The sequence below is a fragment of the Protopterus annectens genome, chromosome 8.part0 (genome assembly GCF_019279795.1).
Source record: "Protopterus annectens isolate FY-2018-M chromosome 8.part0, PAN1.0, whole genome shotgun sequence".
Lineage (NCBI taxonomy): Eukaryota > Metazoa > Chordata > Ceratodontiformes > Protopteridae > Protopterus > Protopterus annectens.
The window spans coordinates 1,671,576,354-1,671,603,928 of NC_056741.1; the positions used below are offsets into that span (position 1 = coordinate 1,671,576,354).

Genomic DNA, 27,575 nt, shown 5'->3' on the forward strand with positions numbered 1-27,575 from the left:
TCTCTTGTTCCATCAGTGTCTCAAGTATTCAGTTATATAGGGCATTTAGAAACAAATATTTCTGGGAATGTTTGTGCTGTCAAAAAGTAGGTGAGAATCATCAGACAGCCTATGTAGAAGATTGAGAGAGTAGCTGATGCATGGAATAGACCACCAGTTTACATTAAAGCAAGCACTAGTTTAGATATTTTTAAGAGCAGCCTGGACACTTACTATGAGAACAAGTGTTTGTTATATTGGCAGGCTAGAAGGGCATTAATGCTCATTCTTGAAATATTTGTATGCAAGTCTCTCTGTCCCTGATTATTTCACTATTTGTTGCGGATATGTTGAGCTGTGCAGTAAACAATTAAAATTATAAACTTGTTCCTGAAAGTGTTAATTCACCGTCTCTATTCTGTTAATGTCTCAATTTTCACTAATACTTTGTGTACCTGAGTTATTTCTCGGTTTGTTCTTATTTTGAGAGCTATACTGGTTTCCTTTTAAGAAAATGGCATGCATGTCATTTAATGACATTTATACACTTCTTCAGAAAAATGTGTATCAACTCAGATTCTCTTGTAACAGTAGAGATATCATGTGTTAAGTCTGGATTTGTGACTCATTCTGCTCTGGTATATCCTTACTCACAGTGGCATTATTTTCCAGTAGTGTTTCCACAACTGGAAACTAAGCACATTCATGCCACTGTCACTGCAGCCTTTGTATGTTTTCTTTATAATGGATCTTTTGCAGTTAGTGTGCTATTTGGATTTTACAGTAGGATATTAGGATTTCTTGCTCTACAGATATGGTATATCTGCCATTATGCTTTGTTTGTTTGTGTGGTTAAAGATTTGAGATCTTAAAGTCTTTGGTCTTGCCTGCCCCACGACATGATGTCGTAAACGTCACATTCTTGTAAAAGTACTAACGGCCATAGTTTTTAATTTTTCAAGGCAACTTTGCCAGGTGCAGACCAGGATGTAGGACAGGGCTGGAACACATCTGAACTGGTGACGGAAATGCACATAGTATTGTCACGATGTAGTTTATATATTCATTGCTACTGCTTAAGTAATTTAATATCTCTGTAATATGTACAACTGTTTTTGTTCTCCTTTTTGTTGTGTGATAGAGCTAAATATCTGTTAGTGTTGACCTCCAGTTTGCAGGGAAATCTTTTGTCTAGAGGACTTTGTTTTATTTGTGGCAAAAATTAAACAAGACTGGTTTAATCTGGCTAGGAGTATTCCTGTAACTGTTATTGTTGACTGGATAATTGGTTTAGTTTCTGTTTACTCTGCCTTTAATAGCCAGTGTTTTAAATCTGATATAGCTGTTGCTCATGCTGCTGCAGACAGACTGATCTACTGAGAAAAGATGAGAGTTTATTCTCATTTATCATCTGCACTTTTGATTTAATATCCCTGTAATCTGTACTATTTTTTTTCACACCTCCCAGTTCTTGTAGTGGTCTTATAGTGTTGGTGGCTTTGGGTTGCCCGCCTCTGGTATAAAGTTGATACTGGACCCCCCCCCCCAGTCAGATTACTTCAGCTCATTTTACTGTTAATAGTGAGACCTTTGCAAAGGCCCACCCCTTTAGCTTCTGAATTTTGATATCTTCTTTTTCTTCACTTTCTACTTAAAAACAAAAAACTGTTTCCTGCCTTTCCTGGAACTAGTGTAGTTCAGATACAGATTTGCTGTATCCAGGACTGTTTGTAAGCTTCTGAGTGGTGATCTTCAATTTTTCACTTACATCTGCTAGTTCTCTGCTCTCCTGCAAGTTTTCTAGTTTATTAGTCTAGCACTTTACCAAACTTCTTGTAGCAATTATTGTAGCACACAATAGTGCTACCAGCACTAAACGTTCTACAAGGAAACAGCTCCAGTACTTACTAATGCCCACCCCTCCAGGCATGTCTAAAGGTCAGTTCCCTGTGCTTTCTCCTATTAACTTGGTGAGCTTGGGCATCCTGAGGCAATGTTGCAACTCCCTCAGGTACACTGACAACTCTCTCCTCTTGTCTCCCAACACTCAGACTTGCGAGAGATGAACTTATATATCCAAATTGGAAGCCACACACTCTCCAGCAAAGACCGGAATAGCTGGTCAAGAGGAGGTCAACACTTGCATCACACCACATGGAACACATAGCCCTCCAGAACACGCACCAGCACTATCTTCACATAAAAACACAAACCACACACCCACCTTCGCGGAGGCTCTCAATAAAAATCTACCCAAACAGCAGAGAGCTCCAAGGCAGAAACAGACTCAAACACCACAACACTAATCATGAGACACACAACTCTCCTAAATAGTGTGCCACTCAACCAAAGCCCCTAAGGCAAAACAGCATGCCCAACACACTAATCATAGGTGATTGGATACTGAGGCACACTGATGTCCAACTCACTAGGTTGAGTAAGGAGAAAGTAACAGTCAGCTGCCTGTCAGGTGCCAGGATCTGCCATATAACGCACGCACTCAGGTCCCTGAACAACAGGTACAAATATGACTCTCTCATTGTACATGTGGGTGTGAATGACCGGAGACGTACCTCCCTGGACTACATGAAAAGAGACATGGAGGAGCTGTCGGATCATGTAGCCCAGGCAGGTATGACCCTAGCCCTGAGCAGCCTCCTACCATCACCCAGAATGATACCACAGTACAAGCAGAAAATTATTGAGTTCAACAACTGGCTAAGTTTCTGGTGTCATTCTAAGGGGATTCAGTATCTGTCTGCCTGGGATGACATGATTGACAGACCTTGATACTTTGCCAGAGATGGCCTGCGTCTGTCACTCCTGGGCTTCCGGATACTGGCTAAAGCTCTTGCCACCCCTATAGTGCCTTTATTAGGTGGTGTTCCAAAGACCAAATTACCACTGTAACAGCTACAAATAAATGCAATTTGAGGGTCATGCTGCTCAAAGCTAGAAGTCTAAATCTCAAAATGCACTCGCTTGAATCACTCCTTAAAATGGAGAACAACATTTGTGCTGTAACAGAGACCCGGTTCAAGGCAGCAGATAGCACCCTTGCACTACCAGGCTATAACTCATTCCATACCTTTTGGCCCCAGAACTTGGACCGAAGCTCCAAAGGCGGTGGTGTTTCCATACTCATAAAGGATGCACACGCCTCCAGACTGGTAGCCCAACATAAAGCATCAGAGATACTTCAGGTGCAGCTAGCATTGGGTAAGACAGCGATTCAGGTCATAGCCTGCTATAGGTCCCCAACCATGACCCAAGACTCGTACAAGGTTCCTAAGCATCCTGGAGAATATTAGGGTCCAACCTAACACACACATACGGGGTGACTTCAACTTACCCCTCCATTAACTGGGAAAACTACTCGTGTACCAATACACTTGCCCAGTGTTTCCTGGAATTTATTAATTACAATGCCCTGGACCAGCTCATTCTTGCCCCCATTAGAGGTAGTAACATCCTTGACCTGGTCATTACTGACATGGTTGACCGTTGCTCTATACCAGTAGTCAACAGCTCCCTGCTTAGATCCGACCACAAACTAATCAACTTGGAAATCAACATCCCTCCCATCCCTGAAGTCTAGGCCAACACGAAGGAACTCTGGCTGACAAAGTTCGCAGACAATTGCAAGTTGGGAGCCTTAATTAACTCCCCAAGTGATGTTGACATCCTACAGAGAGGCCTCACTGAGACCATTGACTGGTGTCAGAACCATGGCCTTAAGCTCAATGTCAAAAATGTGTCATTACCCCCTTTGGGGAAAACCCGGTTCCCATGAATTACCACATTGATAGCAGTCCACTGATCACAGAAGGCGTAATAAGAGATCTGGGAACACAGGTTAACAGCAACCTCTCTTTTGACCACCACATTGCCACTGTGGTCAGAAAGTCCTTCTAAGTGGCACATCTCATTACTAAGGGTTTTGCATCCAGGAAGAAAGAGGACATAGTCTCCCTCTCCCCTCTTCCCTCATTAGGCCAGGCATCGAGTACAATGCCCCATTTGGCATGTACCTCACTAGACACCTACAACAACTGGAGAGGACATAAAAATATCTCACAAAGAGGATCCCAGGCCTTAAACACTTGTCCTGTATGGACAGACTAAAAAAAACTCCAGCTATTCTCTGTCTCATAACGACTACTTAGAGGCGATCTCTGCTTGACTTACAAAGCCATGTCTGACCTAGCTCTGTTAGAAATGGTACATCTAAAGAAATCCCAATCCCGCCACACTACACGCTCCAGAGTCCTCAACCTCATTACCACAGTCAACAGAACAAGCTGGAGGACAGGTTCATGACCCAGAGACTGCCCATGCTATGAAATAGACTTCCCATATATGTCAAGTGGAGTGCCTCACTGGCCCTCTTCAAGAGAAATCTTGATGAGTGGATGGGAAATAGAAAATTCACCCCGGGGATCACTCCAGTGGCTCTACTTGACAGAGGCACTGGGAACTAAGGTCGGGTGGCACGATGCCAGTGTAATCCTATGGGCTAGGCTTGTAAAGGCTCCAGGGCCATTAGCCTAGTGCACACCTATGAACCTATTTCATACTACAGCTTGAAGTGTTTTCCAAGTATTTTTATTAAGCCAGGTTTATCTTTGACATGGATTTTGAGATATAATCAAGAGTGCTTTGATCGTACTGAAAATGTCATTTTGCAAAAAAAATCAGACTACCTTCTGCAACACTGGTTAGGTGGGTAAGTGAGTACCAGAGGATTTCAGGTGTCGTCATCGAAGCAGGGGAGTGAGTAATGTGATCATACAGGCCTTAGTTAGCAAAAGGAGCAGAGACGAGCAGGAGAAGATGGTGCAAAGACTAGAAATTTCCAGTGATGTGGGTAGGTTGTGGGCCTATTTTGCCCCATCTTTGATGTTGACGAGATGGTTCTACTTTTTCTTTATGTAGTATAGCCCCATTTCTTTCTTTATTCAGTAACACCACTGTTTTACAAACCTAGGTACAGACTGCTCAGATTATGAGTTCAGGGATATGGCTGTAGATGGCAGTCCAAAGAAGAGGAAGTGCACAGTTTTTCAGCCAAACTGAGCAATTGCCTTTGGCTGGCTGTGAGTAGGCATGGAGTGAAATATACTTTCTACAAGACCTGTAATACAGATTTCACAATCCATCATCGTGGCTGATGTGATCTGCAGCAACATGCCAACAGTGAGAAATACAGACAGAATTAAAGGCATGCAGCTGGAAAGACTATGGCAGACTTCTTTGGACCTCAGAGTTTAGTGAGTGCAAAGGCAGTTGAAGCAGAGGTTGGTTTTATGTTGCTCCTTGCTAAACACAACTTGGCATTTATAGCAGCAGAACACATTCTGAAATTTATGAAGAAATGTGGAGTGGATCACGATGTTCAGGAAAATGACATGTGGAGCAATGAACGCAACCTGCATTTCACGAGATGTTCTGGGGCCTCATTACCAGAATGATGCTGCTGCTGTTGCTTGCCAGAAATTGCCATTCTGTGTGTATATGGACCAAAGCACAGACATAGGTGATGAGAAAACTGTTGGTGACCCTTGTTGGTTACCTTGATGAAAAGGCAGGCAAATATGTAATACGGTTCCTTCATATGCGAGAATGTGTGTCAGGAAATGGACAAGCATTGTTTGATGCTTTAATGTCCACTCTGACACAGTTTAACATTCCACTTTCCAACATTGTGGGTTTTTCTTCAGACAATGGTGCTTTAATGACTGAAAAACATAATTCATTGCTATCTTATTTAAAGGAGGTGAAGCCCACCATTATAAATGTGGGGTGTCTGTGCCACCTGGCAGATCTGTATAGTAAGACTGGTGTAAAAGCAGTACAGTCACCAGTTGAAAAACTTGAATCCAATGTGTACTGTCATTCCAGTTCCAGTGCACAAAGACAACAAAAACTGCAAGAATTTTTCTCCAATGCCATAAATCAGAACCGAAATAACCATAATCTTTCCTCAGCCCTCTTTCTAGATCTCTCCAAGGCCTTTGAGATGGTTAACCACCAACTTCTCATCCAAACACTGAAAACCATTTCCTTGGATAACCTTACCCTACAATGGTTCAAATCTTATTTGAGTGGGAGACAACAGGCTGTCCTTTGGCAGGGCAAACTATCTAGCCTTCTACATAACACTCTAGGAGTCCCCCAGGGCTCCATACTAGAAACCCTCCTATTTTCCATTTTTATTAATGACCTCCATACTATTATCCCAGATGCAACCTATATTCAATATGCAGATGACTCCACGTTAATTTGTCAGCCACCAACCAGATAAAATTACTGACCTTAAGCCAGAACAGTTTCAACACAGTTGAAAATTGGCACTCAGATTGGTGTCTTATACTAAACCCTAACAAAACAAAGCTTCTACTCTCTTCCCCTACACATAAATCCACTGTGCTATCCTTTTCCATAAAATCCAGTAATGGTACTATTATTTCACCTGAGGCCTACACAAAACTTTTAGGTGTAATTGTAGACAACAACCCCAAATTTGATTTGTAAGTTAACCAAACTATTAAATCCATTAATAAAAAACTTGGCTCATTATACAAGATTAAACCTTTCCTAACGCCACATGTTAGAACTGCTATTGCCCACTCTCACCTACTCTCTATGCTTCTTTATGCCCCCCCATTATATACACTAAACTGAATAAAGCTGAAATTAATAAGCTGTCTAGCTGCTATAACCACATTGCTAGATTTGCCACCAGAATGCCCTGTAGAACACACCATTGTCTTGACCTGAAACATCTTGGCTGGCTTGAACTGCATAGCCTACTTCAGTACAATCAACTAATGGCGCACAAAGTTCTAAATCATCCTGAAAATACTTTTTCACTCAAAAACATTATCAACCCCTATAGTAATCCTAGGCCACTTCATTCATCTAATAAACTTCTGGTCCAAATATGTACAACCAACAACTTAGCTGCCAACTCTGTTGGTAAAATTTGGAATTCACTTCCTGCTAACCTTGCACAAGAATCTTCCCTGACCCTTTTTAAAAAGAGCCTTAAACAGTATCTAACAACACAATGGTCATGTTCTTGTTCCAGTCCTGACTAACTTCTTTTCTATCAGTGTGTGCTAACATTTCTTTCCTGTAGTCTTAGTTATGTTCTATCTTGTTAGTCAACTACTTCAAATTATTATGCATGATTGTATGTATAATAATGCTGCCTGAACCCGCGACTGTTAACTGTTCATTATATTGGAACTATCTTATTTTATTTTTGTGTATGTCTGGAGCTTTTCTCCCCAGGCCTCTGCTAAAAATGGACATGCATCCAGTCGGACTATCCCGGTTAACAAGTATAAAATAAAATAAAATGTGCCTTATTCACATACACTGACCCCTCAAGATTATTAGACATGCACCTACTAGGTGGCTGAGTCTTGGGAAGGTAATTAGAGCTGGCCACATGTCCAGGGTTCTGTTAAATTCATATTTTTTGTCTGCAGAGCCACAATCTGCTACGATTGACTTAATTTGCAGACACCTACAGAGTCCTGAATTGCATATGATTTTTATGTTTAAGTTTGCACTGGAACCTTTATTGGAGTTCAGCATTTCGCTTCAATGCCAAGAAAGTCAACTTCTGACACTGCATGCCACTGTGCATAAACTCCTGCAGCAGTATGCTGGCAAACTCCTTAGACCTGCAGCTGCTGTCAGACTAATCAAACACTGTGATGTTTCAGTGTTGACTGACAGTAGGTCTGTTCTGCCAAACAATGAGCTGCGTACTGGCTATGAACTTAAACAGTACATGAACAGCCATGAGGAGGATATTGCCAGCAGTTATCGAATTTAACTTTTATAAAAAATGTATAGCTTTTTATGTTGCAGTGCTGCAAAAAATGCTTAAAAAGTTTCCTATGCAGGATCACTTAATGAAAGATGCTGCATTCCTTATTAATTCTGCCAAAAAATTGGATATGTCTTCAGGACTTGTCAGGGATGTTGGTTTCCACCTGGGTGTCTGTGAAAATGATTCTGAGGCTGAACAATTAATTGATAGGTTTACCCAGTATCAAATTGAGGACACAGGGAACCTGACAGGTCCAGTGGATGGGCCCCACGCGTGTGTCCAAGTATTGGGGACACCTTCTGAGGGACCTTCACATTGATGGGAAACTGCCACTCTAAGCAGCTCATGATGACTGTACTTTACTTACCACATTGCCGCACTCAAGTGCACAAGATGAGAGTATTTAGCATGGTGCAGAAGGTAAAGACTGGCTTGTGTCAGTCTGTCAGTGTAAAAACACTGAATTCATTATTAGCAGTTAAAATGAATGAAGAACTGGATTGCTGTGATCTTAAGCTGCCAGCACATCTTAGATGCTGCTAATAAAGCCACAGTAGTATACAGTAAGTGTACATCTGGTGCATCTAATGTGTGATAGGATGCTGTTCTTGCACTATAGACTTAACAGGTCTGTTTAGAAAATGTATTAAATGTAGAAAGTAGTATTAATGATCATGTGATTTTATTTTTGATTTGTTCAGAAGTGCTGTTTCTTGCACTTATGTTGTGGTTATGGTATTGCAGCTTGTAAAGTAAATATTTTGTATCTGACTCAAGTTGTGTCTTATTGAATTTTACAAGTGTTCTACCAGGCCCCACGGCAATGGCATGTTTAGCACAATGCAAAAATAGGGTATACCATATTTTGACCGTTTGTCACACATTGCTAGGGTGCGTGTTCCACATTGGCCTATTAAAAGGTTGAGACCTGTGACAACGTCACACCTGTGCAGTACCTGATCTGCCATAGTTACATGTGAGGTTGGACAGGAAAAGTCAGGTGTACTTCTGGTGTGAGATATAATACACTAGTGGACCAACACAATGTTCTACTTACTACAAAAATGGTGACGATTTTACAGATAATGTGTAGGAGTCAGGAATCGTACTGTGACATACTGATTAGATGCTGATGAGCATGCACAGTAAACCACACCCAGCAGGACACTGTTAAAGAAGTCTACAAAACATACCTTTTCTTACAGTTTCAAATGTAAACCTTCACTTTTCACATGGTACACACATATATGCCTGAGTTTTAGGTATTTATCTGACCTGTGCCAGCAAGTGAAGACTGAGGGTGTGAATGAGTTCGTCACAGGAGTCGCAGAACTCTTCTGTTTACACGAATATATATATTTCAAGTCATGCAGGAACTTGGCTTTTCAGCAGAATGTTTGTGCAGTAGCATTGGCTTGAGTAAAAAGCATATGATTTCATGGTGTTATTTCACTGTGGGGCATATATTTGGCAGTTCTACCACCATCTTTACACAATCTAAAGTGAAAACACTTAACAGAAAAAGCACTGGTACAGTATACTGAACACCTGCAGTTGTATTTTAAAGCTATTTTGGTAGCTCTAGGTTTGGGCTGTAGTGTCATGCTATAAATTATCTTTGGGGATTGCAGTTTCAGTTTATGTACAATCAGAAACTTGTTGTGGACCCTTTCAAATCAGCTTACCATTTACGCTGAACTTTGTTTTGTCTGTTTTAACAAGGCTGTTGAAGTTCCTATTATCAGGAGCGGCCTTAGGCCGACTGGTGCCCTAGGCAAAAGGGCTCCACGGCACCCCCACCACACTACCTGGTGCCCCCATTCTGGTATACTTACACCAAATAAACACTGAAAAACTGCCCTTGCTAGACCGGAGCCCTAGGCGACTGCCTAGTTGGCCTATGTCTAAGGCCGGCTATGCCTATTATAGTACACTCAACTGAATGAGCAGCTTTCTTTAAGAAAGTGTCAACTGATGACTTCTATGAAGTTGCAAATTGGTCTTCCTTGTTTCCTTTGAGCAAACTTCACAAATTGGACTAACAGTGAATGGCTGGTGGTGGGACTTGATGTAGCAGTTTTACAAGCAATGATAAACAGGGCCCCCATCTCATTGTTTACTTGTATAGCTTGGTGATCAGTGCAGTGGTAAGAAATACTGAAGATGCAGGGTTGATGTAATTAGTATGGGACAGTTTTGTGAGAATTCTCCATAGGAGTAGGTGATGGACCTCATTCCCATCTTTTCAGTATTGGCTCCCTTTATCTGTTCCTCTGAGTTTATTGGTGCAGTAGTTTGGCTTGTGTTTTGTAATCTGAGTGCCTTGTTGAGTTTATTGGTACATTTAAAGTGAGGGTGATTAAACACCAACAACCCTGTTGGGCCAAAGGTAGCAGAAATTGTGAGTGAATTGTGAAGACTTTATTGGCTTTGTAGCACATAATTGGGGCAGTGAAGCACTTTGGCATGGTATTTTACAGGGTGTTTATTCTGCACATTAGCATGGTATTTCACATTTTGCATGCTGATGTAAGTGGGTGGTTTGACTTAAGACTGAGCTGAGTTAATTCTTCTAGTATGCACCAGGAGGTGTTGCTCCATTGCTATCTCTGTCATGCCTGTAACAGTATTGTGCCTTTCTGTGGGCCTAGCCTCTGCTGAAAATCTAATTTTATCTCTTCCTGCGGCAAACAGGATCATATATATGCTTCCAGTCATGTGAATGAGATATTTGTAATGCAGTTAAGTCTCGTGGTGAAGAGGGAATAATATTTATTGCTGTAATAAGTCTGAATCCAGCTAATAAGCCCATTGCAGGGTTTGTACCTTAAGGTAATGAGTACTAAAAAGACAGGAATGATTTCTGACCTCTACGTTTGAGTTATTAACATAGCTGCACTATATAAAAACTTAAGACAACTTTCTGTTGTTAAAAGAATGCGAGTGATCATCCCCTGGTACTCTGATAGGGCATAAATTGTGCATTTTTATCTGTGTCTCCCTGAATTTTAATCTGTATTGTTTTGCTGTAGGTTCATAGAGGCACTAAGAGCCCAAATGAAAGAGCGAGTAAAATTTCAGAATATGGACCTGCCTCTGCTGTGCTACTGTGGGACTGATTTCTGGGACACTCATCCTGACAAGTGTGCCAACAACTGCATCTTCTATAGGAACCCCAAAGGTGGTAAATACAACTAATGGGTACATGCTAAAGTATGTAAACAAGTGTGGAAGAAATTCACTGTATGGAAAACCCAAAGATAGTAAATGCAGGTAATAGGGCATGGTACAACATATAACACACGTGGAAGGAATTCTCACTGCAAATGAACCCCGAAGGTAGTAAATATAGCTGATGGTATAGTACAATATGTAAACACGTGGGAAGAGTTCACATCACAGGAGCAGATCATGCACCAATAATAACTAAAATAAAAACACAGCTTATGGGGGCGTGCTACAGTTTGTAAACACATGTGGAAGGAATTGATTGCAGTCAAATCCCAAAGGTAGTAAATATAGCTAATGGGGGCGTGGTAAAAAAGTCTAAACGTGGGAGGAGTTCACTTCACAGGAACCCCAAAGGTAGCAAATGCATCTAATAAGATCATGGTACAAGGTAGAAATAATTCACTGCAGCTTGACCTGTGATTAATGTTTTTTGAATTTTTAATCCTTATTTTCTGTTTTCTTCCTTTAGTCTAACTAAAAAATTCGGCTTCAGACAGAAATGTGTTGCTAGTCTTGTATGTTTGTATTGGTGCATGACATTATTCAATTACTTATTTGCCCAAAACATTTGATGAGTACGAGCTGTTGATGTATTTGTACTTGTTCCTGATGTTCTTCGTGTTTCACTGTTGCAGTCATTACATTTGGGTTATCTGCTTGCAGGTAGCCCTCAGTCTGCCTGATTAACAAAGTCTTGGGTCTGCATCCGTTGCTGTCCCTTCTTCCATGACGTCAGGTTGTCAGGGGGATAAAACATGCAGCCGACACCATTACATCAGTTTTTCTTGTCGTGTGGTTCCCAAAGCAGAAGCAGTTCGCAAGTGCCGGTCGGCTGACTCCTGAAATTTTCGTTTTCAAGGTTCAGAACCGAAGTCTTCAACTAAAGCTAACTACCCCATTGGGGACACTTTTTCTTGCTCCTTCCCGATGTCAGTAAAAGTTAATAATTGCATTACTTGTGGAAAGCAAATACCTCATAAAGATTTTCATTCATACTGTATTCCTTGCCTAGGCCCTGACCACGACGTACCTTGCTTTATTTAATCAGCGCACTATCAGTTGTCTGTATATTTTTGCCTCTAAATATTTCAGTTCTCGGTTTAATTATCCAGACACGTCGGTTAGCCATCCGACTACCGGGATTCCGAAAAAACACAAAGATAAAGACAGGCCGCCGAGGTCCAAAACAGCTGATGACGCTTCTCCTAAGCCAGTTGCCAGTTCGCCGGTACTCATTGAGGCACTTTCGCAGCCCCTGATACCCGCTACTTCTGATTCGCATGCCTCTACTGAGACCCATTGGGAGTCCTGTATGCGCGAGATGCTTCAACTATGAAACCCACGGATATCTCTACCTTGGATAGGTCTGGAGCCGCTGTGCAGGCACTGGCTTCTGATGGTGTATTCAGGCCTACGGACTTGCATATTAAACTGATGCCTCCTTCTTTACTTAGGCCTAAATTTCAAACCATGCCTAAAAAAACGACGCCCAGGCCACATGCTCAGGCCTCTATGCCTAAAAAACAAATTTTAAGAATGGCTGAAGATCTAATAACTCTAATCAGGGGTAGCCAACCCCCCCCCACCCCCTTCTAAGAGGCCTAGGACTGAAGTTGATTATGAATTTTCTGACCAGGATTCTGTTTTTTCTGATTCTTCTGATGATTTGGATTTGCCTTTATCTACTTATGAAGATTCTGATGCAGAGGACTCCATTCCCTCTTCTTCCTCTCCTGAGGATTTTTCTTTTGGGGAAACCGTACATACTCTAAGGGAACATTTCCACTGGGAAAGCCAAGATTTTTCTGATTCAAAAAAGAGGCTTGGGGGTTTCCTTCTCCTGCCTCAGCATAGGCCTTTAGCTATTCCTCCCGTGTTAGACATTGTTGATGATGCTTTTCCAGAATCTAGTTTGGCCCCTGATTCCTTGCCTCCTGCTCCCAGAAAACCTGACAGAGATGCTACAGGGTCCCCGAGTCACACAAGTTCATTTTTAAAAATCCTATTGCAGATCCAGAAACTATTTCACAGGGGCCCAAGGGCATTAAGGCTTCTACTGCTAGAAATCCTACCCCTTCTAATAGAGGAATGAGGAATTGGAGAATTATATTGTGTATCTAAATGCCACGACGAATTTTCTAAAGTTCAAAATGTCTGCCTCAGCAGATAGTATAGTGTTCTTGGACATTCAGCTTTATAAGAAAATGAATAGGATAGAGTCCATGATATACAAGAAAGAGGTAAATGCGAATATTTATGTTTGAAGAAATAGTATGCATGCACCACATACTTTTAAGGGTATTATGAAAGCACAGTTAATAAGGGCTAGTAAGCTCAACACAGAGGATGATAAATTTCATACTGCAAGCAAATTAAATGATGCAAGAGTTTATAAGAAATGGTTATTCCCTTCAATACATAGATGCTATATATGAAGAAGTAAAAGTAGGGAGAAAAGATAAATATAAACCTGTTTTTAGTAAAAACATAGTACAATCAGAAAAAGTTTTAAATGAAAATGAGAAAATAATTAGATATATAACTACGTACAATGCAAACACTAGAGATGTGTGTAATATTATAGAAAGGAATTGGCTTATATTGTTGGCTATGTCAGAGATCAAAGAGTTAATAGGTCCGAAACCTAGATTTTCAGTTAGAAATCTGGAAACATTAAAGCAGAAATTATGCTATAAGGACTTTAAAGATGAGAAAGTTGTATACCAACATAAAAATGCTACACTGAAATGTTATAATTGTAGTTGTTGTGTAGATATCTATGATTCAATAAATGAGTTTGAGCATCCCATTACTAAAGAGAAATATGAATTTAAATGTTCAGCTAACTGTAACACATCACAAATAGTATATTTAGCAACATGCACACTTTGCACAGCATTCTATGTTGGTAAGACAACTAGGCAGTTAAGGGAACGCATTACAGAACACAAGTCTGAGATTAAAAGGAAAGTGGTGACAAATGCATTGAGTAAGCACATTATGGACAACAATGCACATACTTTTAAGTTTAGGGGTATAGGTGTAATAAATATAGGTATTAGAGGAGGAGACATGAATAATGCTTTAGAGTTAAAAGAATATGAATGGATCATTAGGCTACAAGCAGATGCTATACCAGGTTTAAATAACACTGTCAGTATAAAACCTGTATTAGTTAAAAGGCAGAGAGAAAATGTTTAAGAATGAATTTCATATTTAGCCTTTTAAGTTGATATATTTATATTCTTGTTATATATAATATGCATTTATGATAATTTTTATGTTTGTACTTTTGTATATATATGTATATAAGTAATGTAAAAATGTATGTTTTTAATGGTTTCTTAATTATATGTTAATATTGTTTTAAATTACAAGAGTTTAAATAATTAATTGTTAGTTAAAGATGTTAGGCTGGCTGAATCATGTGATTCTATTAGTATCCCTATTTAATGTCTTGATGAGTCTCATTGATTTTATGTACTGATGAAAGGTGGTGAGCCCCAAAGCTTTACTTATTAAATTTGTTTTTGGTGTTCAAAGTGTGTTTTTTGGAAGTATTTTGCTCAGTTTCACCAAGATTTTAACTATTTTAAATATAGTGTCCCAGGGATACAGATTTTACTTCCACACGTTGCAACACCAAGCAGGTGGCCGAACCTACCCCCAAATCAGTGGGTAGAGGCCCAAAAACAAGTACTTTCCTTCTTAAGCATGGGGGCTATTCATCTGGTGCCAGAAGAGGAAAAGGGACAAGGTTTCTACCCGAGACTTTTCCTGGTACCCTGAAAAGACAATTCATGGTGTCCTGTCCTGGACCTGTCTACTCTAAACACCTTTTTGCAGATTCCAAAATTCAAGATGCTGACTCTTCACCAATTACTTCCTATGCTAGGCAAAGATGCCTGGTTAGCAACACTAGATTTAAAAGAAGCATACCTGCACATCCCAATCAGGAAATCTTGCAGAAAATACCTACGCTTCAAAGCAGGCTATACGCACTATCAGTTCTCTGCCACTGCCCTTTGGCTTATCTACTGCGCCCAGGGTATTCACAAAGTGCCTAGCTCCAGTTATTGCATTTTGCAGGCAAAGAAATATTCAAATATACCCATTCCTGGACGTTTGTCTAATTCAGGCAGAATTCCAGGACATACTTTTGAATCACCTGACCTTTGTACAAAGGGTTCTAACTTGTCTGGGGTACACCATAAACGAAAATAAATCACACCTGGTACCCTGTCAACAAATTATATTCCTGGGAACAAGCTTGAATACAACTTCCCAGATGGCTTACCTCACGCCAGAGAAACAAATTCATTTGACAACCTACTTCAAACAAGTGACCACAAAAACCCTGCTATCTGCAAGACACATACTGCAAGCCTTGGGGTTCATGGCCTCCTGCATTCTTCTAATTCCATATGCAAGACTGCATATGAGGAAACTACAGTGGTATCTAAAAAGCCTTTGGTGTCAACATTCTCAGGATCTAGAAACAATGATTCCTATTGTACCTTGCCTACACCTAGAGTTCCTTTGGTGGTAGAGGCCTGCCACCAAAACAAGGGACTACCTTTCACACCACCCCCTGCCGCCCAAACCCTAACAACAGACGCATCAGACTATGCATTGGGGGGCTCACCTGGCAGGGAAGTGCATTCAGGGCAAATGGAACCCAAGTCAAATGCACCTGCATATCAATCAAAAAGAAATGTTAGCTGTACAGAATGCTCTGACAACCTTCAAGGACCACATTCTTCCAGGACAACTAATGGTAAAGATGGACAACACCACTGTTATGTGGTACATAAGCAAGCAGGGGAGTACACATTCTTACCCCGTCTGCAGACTAGCCATGGCATTGTGGAACACAGCCTTGAGCTACCAAGTGCACCTACAAGCTCAATTCCTGCCAGGAAAATTAAATACACTGGCAGATGGACTAAGCAGAAACCTCATGGACCCACACGAGTGGAAACTGGAACCAAGGATTTTCAACATGTTGACAAGCAAATGGGGGAGCCCAGATATAAACCTGTTTGCCCCTCTCCCCAGAACTACCAATTGGACAAAATTTGCACAAGGACTCCCCACAAACAAGCCTGGAAAGTGGATGCTCTGTCCTTCAGCTGAAAAAACCTATTAGTCTGTGCCTTCCCCCCTCTGCCTCTGCTCTGCAAAGCACTACTAAAAATCAAACAGGACAAACCAAGGATGATTTTGATTGCTCCAGACTGGCCGCGCCAACACTGGTACCCCTCCTGCGCAGTGTATCATGGTTATCCCCATGGCACCTGCCTCAGATTCTGCACCCTCAGCTTCTAACACTGAACCTTGCAGCTTGGCTAATTACATAATCTCTCATTTACTATCCCTAAGTAAATCTGTGATTGATATCATTTTAGTGGCATGGAGGCCCAGTACTAGAAAATCTTATGCTGAAAAATGGAAAAGATTCTGTGCCTAGAACCAATTTCAAGGGATGAGCACAGCAGTGCCCAATTTACCTCAGATATTTACAATACTTAGCTGAGATGCTTCACAAGGTCCTGTCTTTTTCCTCCATTAAAATCCATGCCTCAGCCATTTCAGCTCATTATAACACAGAACCTCCCCTCTTCCCTCATCCACTGTTCAAGCAGTTCCTCAGAGGGGCCAGAAATTTGAGACCACCCAGGAGAGCTCCAACCCCAGCCTGGGACCTTAACTTTGTTTTGGAGAAACTCACTCTACCTCCTTTTGAGCCAGCTGCTACTGCAGACTTAAAATTTCTTTCTTGGAAAACCGCTTTCCTTTTAGCAATCACTTCAGCTAGAAGGGTATCTGAATTACAGGCCCTTATGGCAGTGGAGCCTTTCATCATCTTTCATGCGGACAGGGTGTCCCTCAGAACCAATCCATCCTTCATGCCCAAGATGGTATCGAGTGTGGCTCTTAATCAGTCCATTCATTTGCCAACCTTCTTTCCCAATCCACAGAAAAAGGGGAACGGATACTGCATTCCTTAGATTTGCACAGACAACTTAGATTCTACTTGGACAGGACTAAACCTCAAAGGAAATCTGAACAACTGCTGGTGGCATTTGCTGCAGGGGCAAAGGGGAGGGCTATTTCAAAGCAAACCATTTCTAAATGGATAGGCCATTGCATTAATTTCTGCTATAAGCACTATGGAAAACCTATCCCCCGGGGGATCAGACCTCACTCCACCAGGGCTGCATCTACCTTTACAGCCTTTCTCAGAGGCGTCCCTACCAGGGACATCCTAGAAGCTGCTACCTGGAGTTCTGTACATACTTTCACCAAGCATTATCATTTGCCAGTTTTCTCTAAATCCAGAGCTGGCTTTGCCACTGCAGTCTTGCAGGGCCTTATAACTGGTCCTAATGCTATCTAAATTCCTCCACCCAACCATAGCTTTGGGAATCTACCCAAATGTAATGACTGCAACAGTGAAACACTAAGAACATAGTACAGTTGTGTACACTTACCATAAATGTAGATGTTCGAGTGTATTCACTGTTGCAGTCCTGGTTACCTTTCCACCAGCCCCGTAACTTCTTTTGGCTATACCTCTTCTTTCCTTTACTATGCTTAAAAGCCTTTTTGGTGTATTTGATTTTTTTTTGGAGGTATATCTTTGTACTTTTATATTTAATTGCTTCCCATTAGGGGGCACCTGACATCTGGGGCAAGAAAAACTGATGTAATGGCGTCAATTGCATGTTTTATACCCCTGACGACCTGACGTCATGGAAGAAGGGACAGCAACCGATGCAGGACCCAAGACTTTGTTAATTTGGCTGACTGAGGGCTACCTGCAAGTAGATAACCCAAATGTAATGACTGCAACAGTGAATGTACTCTAACATCTACATTTATGGTAAGTGTACACAACTGTACTTTATTTCTATTGACCATGTGTGTTTTGTTTGTGTATGTAAGCATGTGGAGAAAAATACGTAGTTTTTTATTGACTTATACTAACTGATTTGTCTTACCTTTTGTTCTTGAAAGGGATAAAAGGCACTGAAGCTGCTAAAGGGAAAACCGTTGAATTGCAGTAATGTACATCAGTGTACACAGAAATCACGAGACCCTCCAGTCATCTATACGCCTAATGTATTAGTTAAGAGAATCATAGGCTGTTACTCAACTGCTTAGGAGTAGGGCCAGTACTTTATACAAACAGTGCACTTCTTGACAGGACTGATGCTTTTAGCAGTGTTATGTATACATTGTACAGTGAACAACACTGGCAAATATATTTTCTTTACCTTGTTCTCTGTGCTGCATATATTTAAATTTTAGATGTCCACGAGAACCGGGGATGTAATTTGAAAGCTAGCCAGGTGTGCATATGAGCATACCAAAAGAAGAATATTGATTTCCCCCCTTTCTGGTTTCCTCCTACCAAACATGCTCCTTTCTCCTCTTTTGCCTCATCATTTCCTTCTGTCTGTTTCAGTGATTTCCATCAAAAGCATATCCTTTTCTTTGGTTCTATAAATGGTCTGATTTTTTCCTTCTTTTTTCTTAGTCCCCTTGTGGGACATGCCCAGTAGCTCCCTTTCCTGTTAATTTGTTCATTCCCTACAGGGGTAACAGCCAGGTGTCCTTGGACATAGACAAGAGCCTTGTGGTCCATTCATTCTGTCTGGTGAGCCTTTATAGCCCATTAATTCTTCTAGAAAGTTAGAGTAAGGTCATAGGGAGATGAAATGTTATTAGTCCTTAAATGTTGCCACTCTTTCACATCTCACCCCTCCACGTAGTTGACTAGCAGACTTTGGAATGGTAGTTACATGTGTATGTCGATACTTCTGTCTTGCAACTCAGCAGTGCTTCCTCTGCTGAACTAGCAGAAGGCTGTTCAGCATCCTCCATGGGTCATCCCACATCACTGGTAAGTTTAGCCACTCCCCCCCGGTGGAGAACCTGGCAGCAGCCACTCAAGCCCACCCGCTCCCAGTCAGTCCTTCCATTGTTCATACATACATCTAGTTGAACAGAGGTTGCTTCAGTCAGGACTTCATCTCTAAAGACCATGAGTGTGATGCCAAACCCCACCATTCCTTTCAACATTTTGTTAATTTTGCTTTGCATTGTTTGTACCAGTCTTTCCCCGTCCTCTTTTTGGCCCCTGAAACACTGTACTATCACAGTACTCATTATATGGCCATATCATGGCTCTTTATAATGCAAGGATGATGTACACATCTGTGGAATGCACTCCATGTTATGTACTGGTTAATCCCATGAATGCTTATTAAGTGATGACTTTATGTTGTGCTTATCAGTGTGGTGCTGTGTTATGATAACTTGTTCTGTACAACTCTCTATATACACTGTTTTTTACTGTGATTCTCCTCCTAACCTCAGTTTACCTTATATTTTCTCTGTTCTCTTGCTCTGTCTCACTGTGGTCTTTCCTCCATCTCTTTTTATAACTTTGTTTCAATGTATTATGACAGTTTGGTAGAGTTTTTCTCTTTTCTTTCCTCTCAGAGCCTGTGGCCACTACACATCCAACCCCAATACTGCAGGAGCTCTGCCACAAGGCCCATCACCCAAACATTTTCACTGAGAATTTTTGTCATTGTACAATTTAAGCTAATTTAACATGAATAACCTTGCTGTGCAATAACTTTATCTAGTCACATACATGCCTGCCCTGTGCTAGAAAGTGGCTGTAACATTCCTAGCCTACCCCATTGGTCTCTTGACCAGTAGCTTATGCCAGTTAATGGATCTCCCTATTTGTCAAGTTGCTGCATCCAGGAAATAAGACAACTGTTCTACTTCATGCTTTTTTTCTAATTGCTTTGTACTGGCTATAAACTGATTACTCTATGCAATAATTTGAGCCGAGGGTGGAAGCCTGTTACGTCAGACTTCACCTTGCATAAATTCTAAGTACTTTACATCTAGCATGAACTTTCATGGTTTCAAACAAAAAAATGAATAAACCCAAACAGTATAGCAAGACATCAAGTTCCCTATTAGATTGGATCCTAGTGTCAGACCTTAGCAAATAAACCACTACAAACAGGTACAATGTCAGACTAAGTGATCATCTTCCAGTCTATACAACCAGACCTGTCACACATCCATTTAAGCAGCATGTTTATAAAACACGCAATCTTTCAAAGTTTAACCTAGAAATGTTCATTACTACTCTATCATCAATTAAGTGGAACTTCCTAAAAATCCTCCATTTAGATGATGCTGTAAATGAATTCAGTACAACTTTCCTGAATATCTTAAATAGCTTTGGACCGCCTAGAAGGAACAGACTAAAAGCAAGTAATGCAATTTGGCTATCCAAAAAAATAGAACGCTAATGCAGCATACATAGAAAGCATGGAAAGAATAGCAAAATAGAAAACACCACAGTATCTTGAAAACTTTAGAATGTTTTGTAATTGTACTAAAAAAGCTAATAAATGAAGACAAAAATTATACTATAATAATAGTAAACATGACCCTAAACATTCTGTACAGCCATTAACAAGATCTTGCATCCTGTCTAAAAATTCAACCCTAACCCCTCTCCCAATAACTCACCACTTGAAACCACAATGCAGATCAAATCTTATTTCATGAGTAGTATAGCATTTCTAGCCAAGAATTCCTCAACATCTAACCCTTACCCTGCCCAACAAGCGCATGTCATCAAATCCACTTTCACTTTCAAAATTGTGCCCACATTCTATGTAAAACTACTCTTAAATTCAAACCATGCTGTACTTCAGCTGATGACCTTCCAAGCGAGTACCTTAACGTAGTAGCTAGTAGCATTATCTATCCTGTTTCAGTCTTTATAAATAAGTAATTCCAGGAATGCACATTCCCCCGTCTGGAAAAAGTCATACACTCACCCCCTCTGCACAAAGGAGGAAAATCAACAGACCGTAAGTTTAGACCTATAGCAGTTTTATCCCCCCTCCAAAATACTTGAAAAATGTATTTAAAAACAATTGCTAAACTATCTCTTGCAGAAAAACTCCTATCCCCCTACACCACATGACTTCTGTACTTTACACAATTCTGACACTGCATTTCTAACTTACATAGATAACAGCAAATTAATCTCATCTTTATTTCTAGACTAGTCTAAAGCTTTCGACACAGTTTGTTACAGCAAACTTCTACTTTAAATGTCTTCATTCAGTATCTGTCAGCCCACCCTTCTGTAGTTCAAAAGCTACCTGCCCAATAGGTGTCAGTCAGTAAAATGGCACTCCACTCTCTCTCCATACCTCCCAGTCACCACCAGTGTACCACAAGGCTTTGCCCCCTCCTCTTTAACATTCTCACAAACAACCTCCACACAACAGACCTCCCTAATACAGTACACAGATGACTCCACACTCATTTGCACATAAGATAACATGGCAAACCTAAAAAAATTATTCTGGAAGCTTCAACAGCCACTGAAATTTGGCTTTGTAGCTCACATGCACAACCCTAACATATATATATATATATATATATATATATATATATTTTCCCCCCAATCCCTCTCTCATGAAAAAGCAAAGTTTGAAGTCCTCTTTAATACAACCATTAAAGTCTCATACCAAATTACTAGCGATGGTAGTAGACAGTTATCTTAAATTCATCCTGCATATACAAAATTGCTTAAGAAGAATTCATCAAAAACTAGGGTCACTTTACAGAGACTAAAACCTTCTCACCAACTCAACTAAAACTACTTTTGCCACTACATATCTCCTCCCCAACCTTCTTTATGGCACTCCCATCCTTACTAACCTCCAGACATCACAAAAATCTAGACTTGAACATTGATCTAACAAAGTTGCTAAATGTGCAGTAAATAACTATTTCAGAACCCACCACTCTGCAGCACTAAAAATACTAAATTGGTTACAACTATCCCATCAACTTGCATATGCACAGCTTCTTGCCACCTATAAAATTATCCAACATCCAGCTGCTCTCCAGCACTAAACATTCTGCACAACTATGTTCTGAACCAGTCATTATGATCCATTGACCAAAAACTACTGTCAGTACACAGACCTGTCAAATCTACTGGGCATTTTCTATACTCATACCATCTTGCTAAGGCCTGGAACACCTTATTTCTCTTACCTGGCTTTCTCTTTAAGTATAGATACAACCAAGAGAACAAAAGTAATAAAACACAGCTTTACTGGAGAAAACCACTTTATAAAACGAACAACAATAGCAAAGCTTTCAGGCAAAAAAAAATAAGGATAGATCTGTATTTTTTAGCCTGAAGAAGCTATCACTGGAGCCAGAACTCAATGCAGAGAACTGATAGTGAAAAGTCCCAGCTCAAAAACGCAGATACTTCCTGCAACTTAGTCTGATAGGAACATGAAGGTAAGCCTCACATTTTGAACTGGGAATGTCCAGATAAGTGTTGAGGATAGATAATAACAGAAACTTGACTTGTGAGCTCTATTCTTTGTTGAAGAGGAACGCCTGGCATGCCTCTGAAAGGGAGGCAAGGTATGGAAATAAAACCTGTAACAGTGGTGTATGATATCCCAATACCCATCTGTTGGGGTAATTAAACTCCAATTTTCTTTGAAAAGTTGGGAAAATCATAAGAATTTAGTACCCCTTAGTAGGCCCCAATTTCTAAAAGGCTGGAGCTGAAAAAACAAAAATCAAAGTCTTCTTAGACTTACTTAGCCTCCTCTTCCATTTCTTTAAAAGCTGCCTCAACAGGAGAACAACACAACACACAGATTGTAAAGGAGCATCTAAAATCCTTGTTTTAACATGGTCAGATAAATTTTGATCCCTCAGCCAGAAGAACTGACCACAGCCACCCCCAGACGAGAGGCCCCACAGCATCAAAACCACATTGCAAAAAATGCTTACCCACCTGTTCAGAAACATGTACTAAATCCTGTAACTCTTTCAACTAACTTCTTGAGAAGGGAGGAAGGAGTTTTATTTGTATTTCAACATATGAAACTGGCAATTCAAAGCCCTCAGGAAGAGAAGTATAAGTATCTTTCCCCATCTATCCAAGGCCCTGGCCTCTTTTTCTGCAGGAACCGGATTTTGACAACAGAAGCCTTAACACCTTTAGGCCCCCTGGCTACAGTTTTCTGGTCTGCCCTAGGACTCTTAAAAGATAGGCACCTAATACCCTATCCGGTTTAACAGGAGCAGGAGGCAAAGAATGCAGGAGGATAGCCAAAGGCCTATGCTGGGGTAAAACAAAATTCGTCCCCCCTTCCCACTTAAAATGCTCCCTCATGGAATAGGAGGAGAGAAAGAAGGAGAGAATCATCCACATCAGAATCAGAATAAGGAGAGTACTCCCTGCAAGTCTTCAGCAGGAACCCAAATAATCAAAATTCCTGTAATTTAATCTTCTGCTTTTTTTAGCACAGTGCTTGAAGACAGGGGTAACAGAACAACTGAATGCCCTGCACCTGCTGCCTCTAGCCTGCCTTGGAGAGAAGAGAGGGCCCAACACCCCTAGCAGGGGGGGAGTATAGTAACCTGAAAGCCCCCCAACCCCCTGACCTGCCTCCTGGAGAGGCCACATCTGCAAACACAAAGTCTAGGCCCCAAAAGGAATACACAAAGTATGATAGTCTCTGGCGCGGTATCTTTTTCCAACAAAATACAATTATTTTCTTTTTTGACACATCCCGTAAACCTGAGGCAAAAAAAAAAAAAAAATATTCTAGACGGCATTAATAACTTTTTTTCGGTGGTCTGAAACTCCGAAAAAATTCCATTTCGCCACGGCACTTGCATTGTCCCAGTCAAAGCGCCTTGCGCCTTGACCGCCTTATCTTTTGATATTATATTGCCGGCCGACCGAGGACTACCCTACAGTGTAAGAGGACTGCAAAAATGGATCTGAACACATCTACATTTATGGTAGGTACAAAACTGTACTTTCCTCAGTGCATTACAAGTTACAAAATCATTCTGAATTTATACAAGGTCCCTGTCACATGACCAGCAGCCCATTGATCATATGACACATAAACAAAATGAAATATAATACACTTTATAAAAATATAAAAAAACTGTAAATAAATTAAAAAATAAAAACTGTGAAATAACAATTTCATCTAAGTTTGGTATGTTGTAAACGTTTAAGAACAGGTTTTAAAGTAATAACGTCATTAAGCCCTGGGGGGTGATCGGCTGCTAGCCTTATCATCCATTCATATTCCTTTAGTTCAAGCAAGTTATTGATATCACCACCACGGGGTGTTTGTTTGACAGTAACCACTGATCTCCTAATCTCTGACTTATGCTCCACTAGTCTATCTTTTAGCTTTCTTGTAGTTTTTCCTATATAGAATGATGGGCATTTTAAACAATTAGCCATATAGACAACAGAGACTGTGGTGCAAAAGGCTTTTAGGTTGAAGGAATATAATTTATTGGTTGTAGGATGCCTGAATTGGTGGCTGGATTCACCTAAAATATCAGGGCAACAAGAACAGTTCAGGCATTTAAAAGTCCTAGGGTTAGCGACTATAGAAGGGGAATAAAAATTCAAATCCTTATAGCATAATTTTTGTTTTAAGGTCTTCATATTTCTATAAGAAAAATATGGTCTATCACCTAAAATTTTCTTAACATCCATACAGGCCATCAGGATCAACCAATTTTTCTGTATGACTCGTTTAATTAAGTGAGTTCTAACATTAAAAGATGTAACAAATCTAATTTTGGCATCATGTCGCGTGTTCTCAGTACTATTATTTCCTTCTAAATAAATTGGTTTAAGTGTAGTACCTCTATCCGCTATGGCCTTATTTTTAGCCTCAGTTAACAGTTTGATATCATATCCACTAGATACAAAATCTTTATACATGTCATTAAGTTGTGTATTAAACTGGGAATTTTCAGTATTTAATTTACTCACTCTACTAAATTGAGAGGTCACAATGCCCCTAAAGATGTGAGGGGCATGCATACTTTTATAGTGCAGATATCGTCCCGAATGTACTTCCTTCTGATAGATACTCGTAGGAAACGAGCCATCTACCAAGTGCAACCTTACATCTAAAAAAAACTATCGTCTCATTCGAGAACTCCATCTTGAACCTCAAAAAATCTGTTGTTTCATTCAGGTAACCTAAGAATGCATGTAGTTGTAATTGAGTTCCTTTCCATATCATAGGCAATCGTCCACAAAACGTTGGTAGAAAGCGATGTTGTTAACAAAGGGATTACTGTCACCTAATATAAATTTCTGTTCCCAACAATATAAAGCCAAATTGGCATATGTGTTTGCTACAGATGTCCCCATAGCTACTCCTGATAGTTGCAAGTATAACTTCTTGTCAAACAGAAAAATATTATTGCTTAGAACCAGATCAAGCAAACAACATATATTTTCTACCCTACGCGTTGTCAATGGAGACTGCCTAGTTAAAAAGTCTCTAATACACTGGATCCCAAAATTGTTGGGTATCACTGTGAAAAGTGAAGCTATGTCCAAAGTAACCAAGTAAATGTCTCCCTCTGAGTTCTCTCTAATATTAAAGGCATTATGCTATGTTCGTAGTTTTAACAAGAGATCAGTAGTATCTTTTAATACAGTAGTGCAACTATCTAAGTAAGGATATAGTTGTTTCTGTAGGTATATAGAAATAGGCTCAGTGAGCCAACCCCCACCAGATACAATAGGTCTCATGGGGGGGGGGTTATTGACTTATGAATTTTAGGAACACCATAGAGGCACGGTATAATGGGACATGGCACAGTAAAACAATTGAACAAATCTAAATCAATATCTTCATGAACTGTAGTTCATATATTGCCATATTAACATTGCTAATGCATCTCTTAACATCATTATTATTAATACATTTAAATGCTCTGGTATTATCATTAAGTAAACACAAAACTGAATCAGTATAACTAGTTTTGTCCATAAGTACCACAGCACCTCCTTTATCTGCGGATTTAATCATAATATCATTATTAGATAATAATGACTTAAGGGCCATGTGTTCTTGATAGGATAAGTTAAAATACTTTGATGTCAAAGAATGACTATATATTTCTCTTATTTCTAACTCACAAACATCATGAAAGGCAGTCAGTACTGGTAAATTAGTAGGAATAAAAGTACTTCGCCGTTTGCATAAACCTTCAGCAATGCAAGTATTTCCAAATAAGGCTTTAAGAGCCACAGTTCTGACAAATTGTTTCAAGTCAGTCAGTATATGTACTAGGTCGTCATTCGCAGCAGGAATGAAATTAAGACCTTTTTTCAACAATGAATAATGCGCTTCATGTAAAACGAAGCTAGATAAATTTAATGTACCTTTGTCCACCTCAGCAGGAACCGGCATCTACAGTTGTGTCTATTGGTCAACCTGCCGATACACCCTCAGTGACAACATCAACTTCCTGTAATGCTGACGCAGTTGCGCATGGAGCCGAAGGAAGTTCATCTGATAAGGGAGAAAATGGAGGACAAATACGAAATAAATTACAACAAACTACGTTGAACTATATGCGCTTTCAGCTAACACAAGCTGAAGCGGTTGCTGAACGCACTACATCTAAGATGAAGACGACACCGGGCAGGGTTCTTACTCCAGCTAAACGAAAAAATGACAGCCCTTTAGGACTAAACAAACAGAGCCGAAGATAATTCAAGGCATAAGTCAGAGATTAGGAGATCAGTGGTTACTAATGCATTATATAAACACATAGCTGAACATGGCGTAAACCATAGGTTCCTTTTTAGAGTTATTGACACTGTCAAACAAACACCCCGTGGTGGTGATATCAATAACTTGCTTGAACTAAAGGAATATGAATGGATGATAAGGCTAGCAGCCGATCACCCCCCAGGGCTTAATGACGTTATTACTTTAAAACCTGTTCTTAAACGTTTACAACATGCCAAACTTAGATGAAATTGTTATTTCACAGTTTTTATTTTTAAATTTATTTATAGTTTTTTTATATTTTTATAAAGTGTATTATATTTCATTTTGTTTGTGTGTCATATGATCAATGGGCTGCTGGTCATGTGACAGGGACCTTGTATAAATTCAGAATGATTTTGTAACTTGTAATGCACTGAGGAAGGGTTTTTTTGCCTGAAAGCTTTGCTATTGTTGTTCATTTTATAAAGTGGTTTTCTCCAGTAAAGCTGTATTTTTTTTTCTCTTTAAGTATACCATAAGCCTGATTTTCTTTCAATTTGTATTTCAGTTCCTGTTTTTATTATAGTAACTTGTCTTTAATTTCTCTATAAACTGACCAAATTTTCTCTAAATATTAAATTATTGTCATATAACTTTTATCTACCCTTAACCAATGATGTTAAGTTGTCACACTTCTTGTGTTTACTGCCTGGGACCTCTGCACCTGCAGGACTCTTGTGCTATCTGTCATGCCTTCAGCCCAAGAGTCCTGCAGGAGCGCAGAAATAAATTGATTTTAAGGGGCTTATTAAAGCCTGAGAGCTCCCCGACTAAGTCGGCGCCGGGGAAGCCCTCGAAACCTATTAAGC

The 27,575-nt window shown here is 40.1% G+C and overlaps 1 protein-coding gene across 3 annotated transcripts in view; it reads left to right on the forward strand.

Annotated features, from left to right (window-relative positions):
- Positions 1 to 27,575, forward strand: part of CCDC15 (coiled-coil domain containing 15) — a gene marked incomplete at its 5' end in the record, with an annotated part of 496,241 nt that overhangs the window by 372,581 nt on the left and 96,085 nt on the right. The window contains 1 exon segment of one of the 3 annotated variants that reach the window (XM_044081199.1): positions 10,858 to 11,009. In XM_044081199.1, coding sequence (XP_043937134.1) covers positions 10,858 to 11,009 — 152 coding nt within the window. 3 annotated transcript variants of the gene reach the window in all.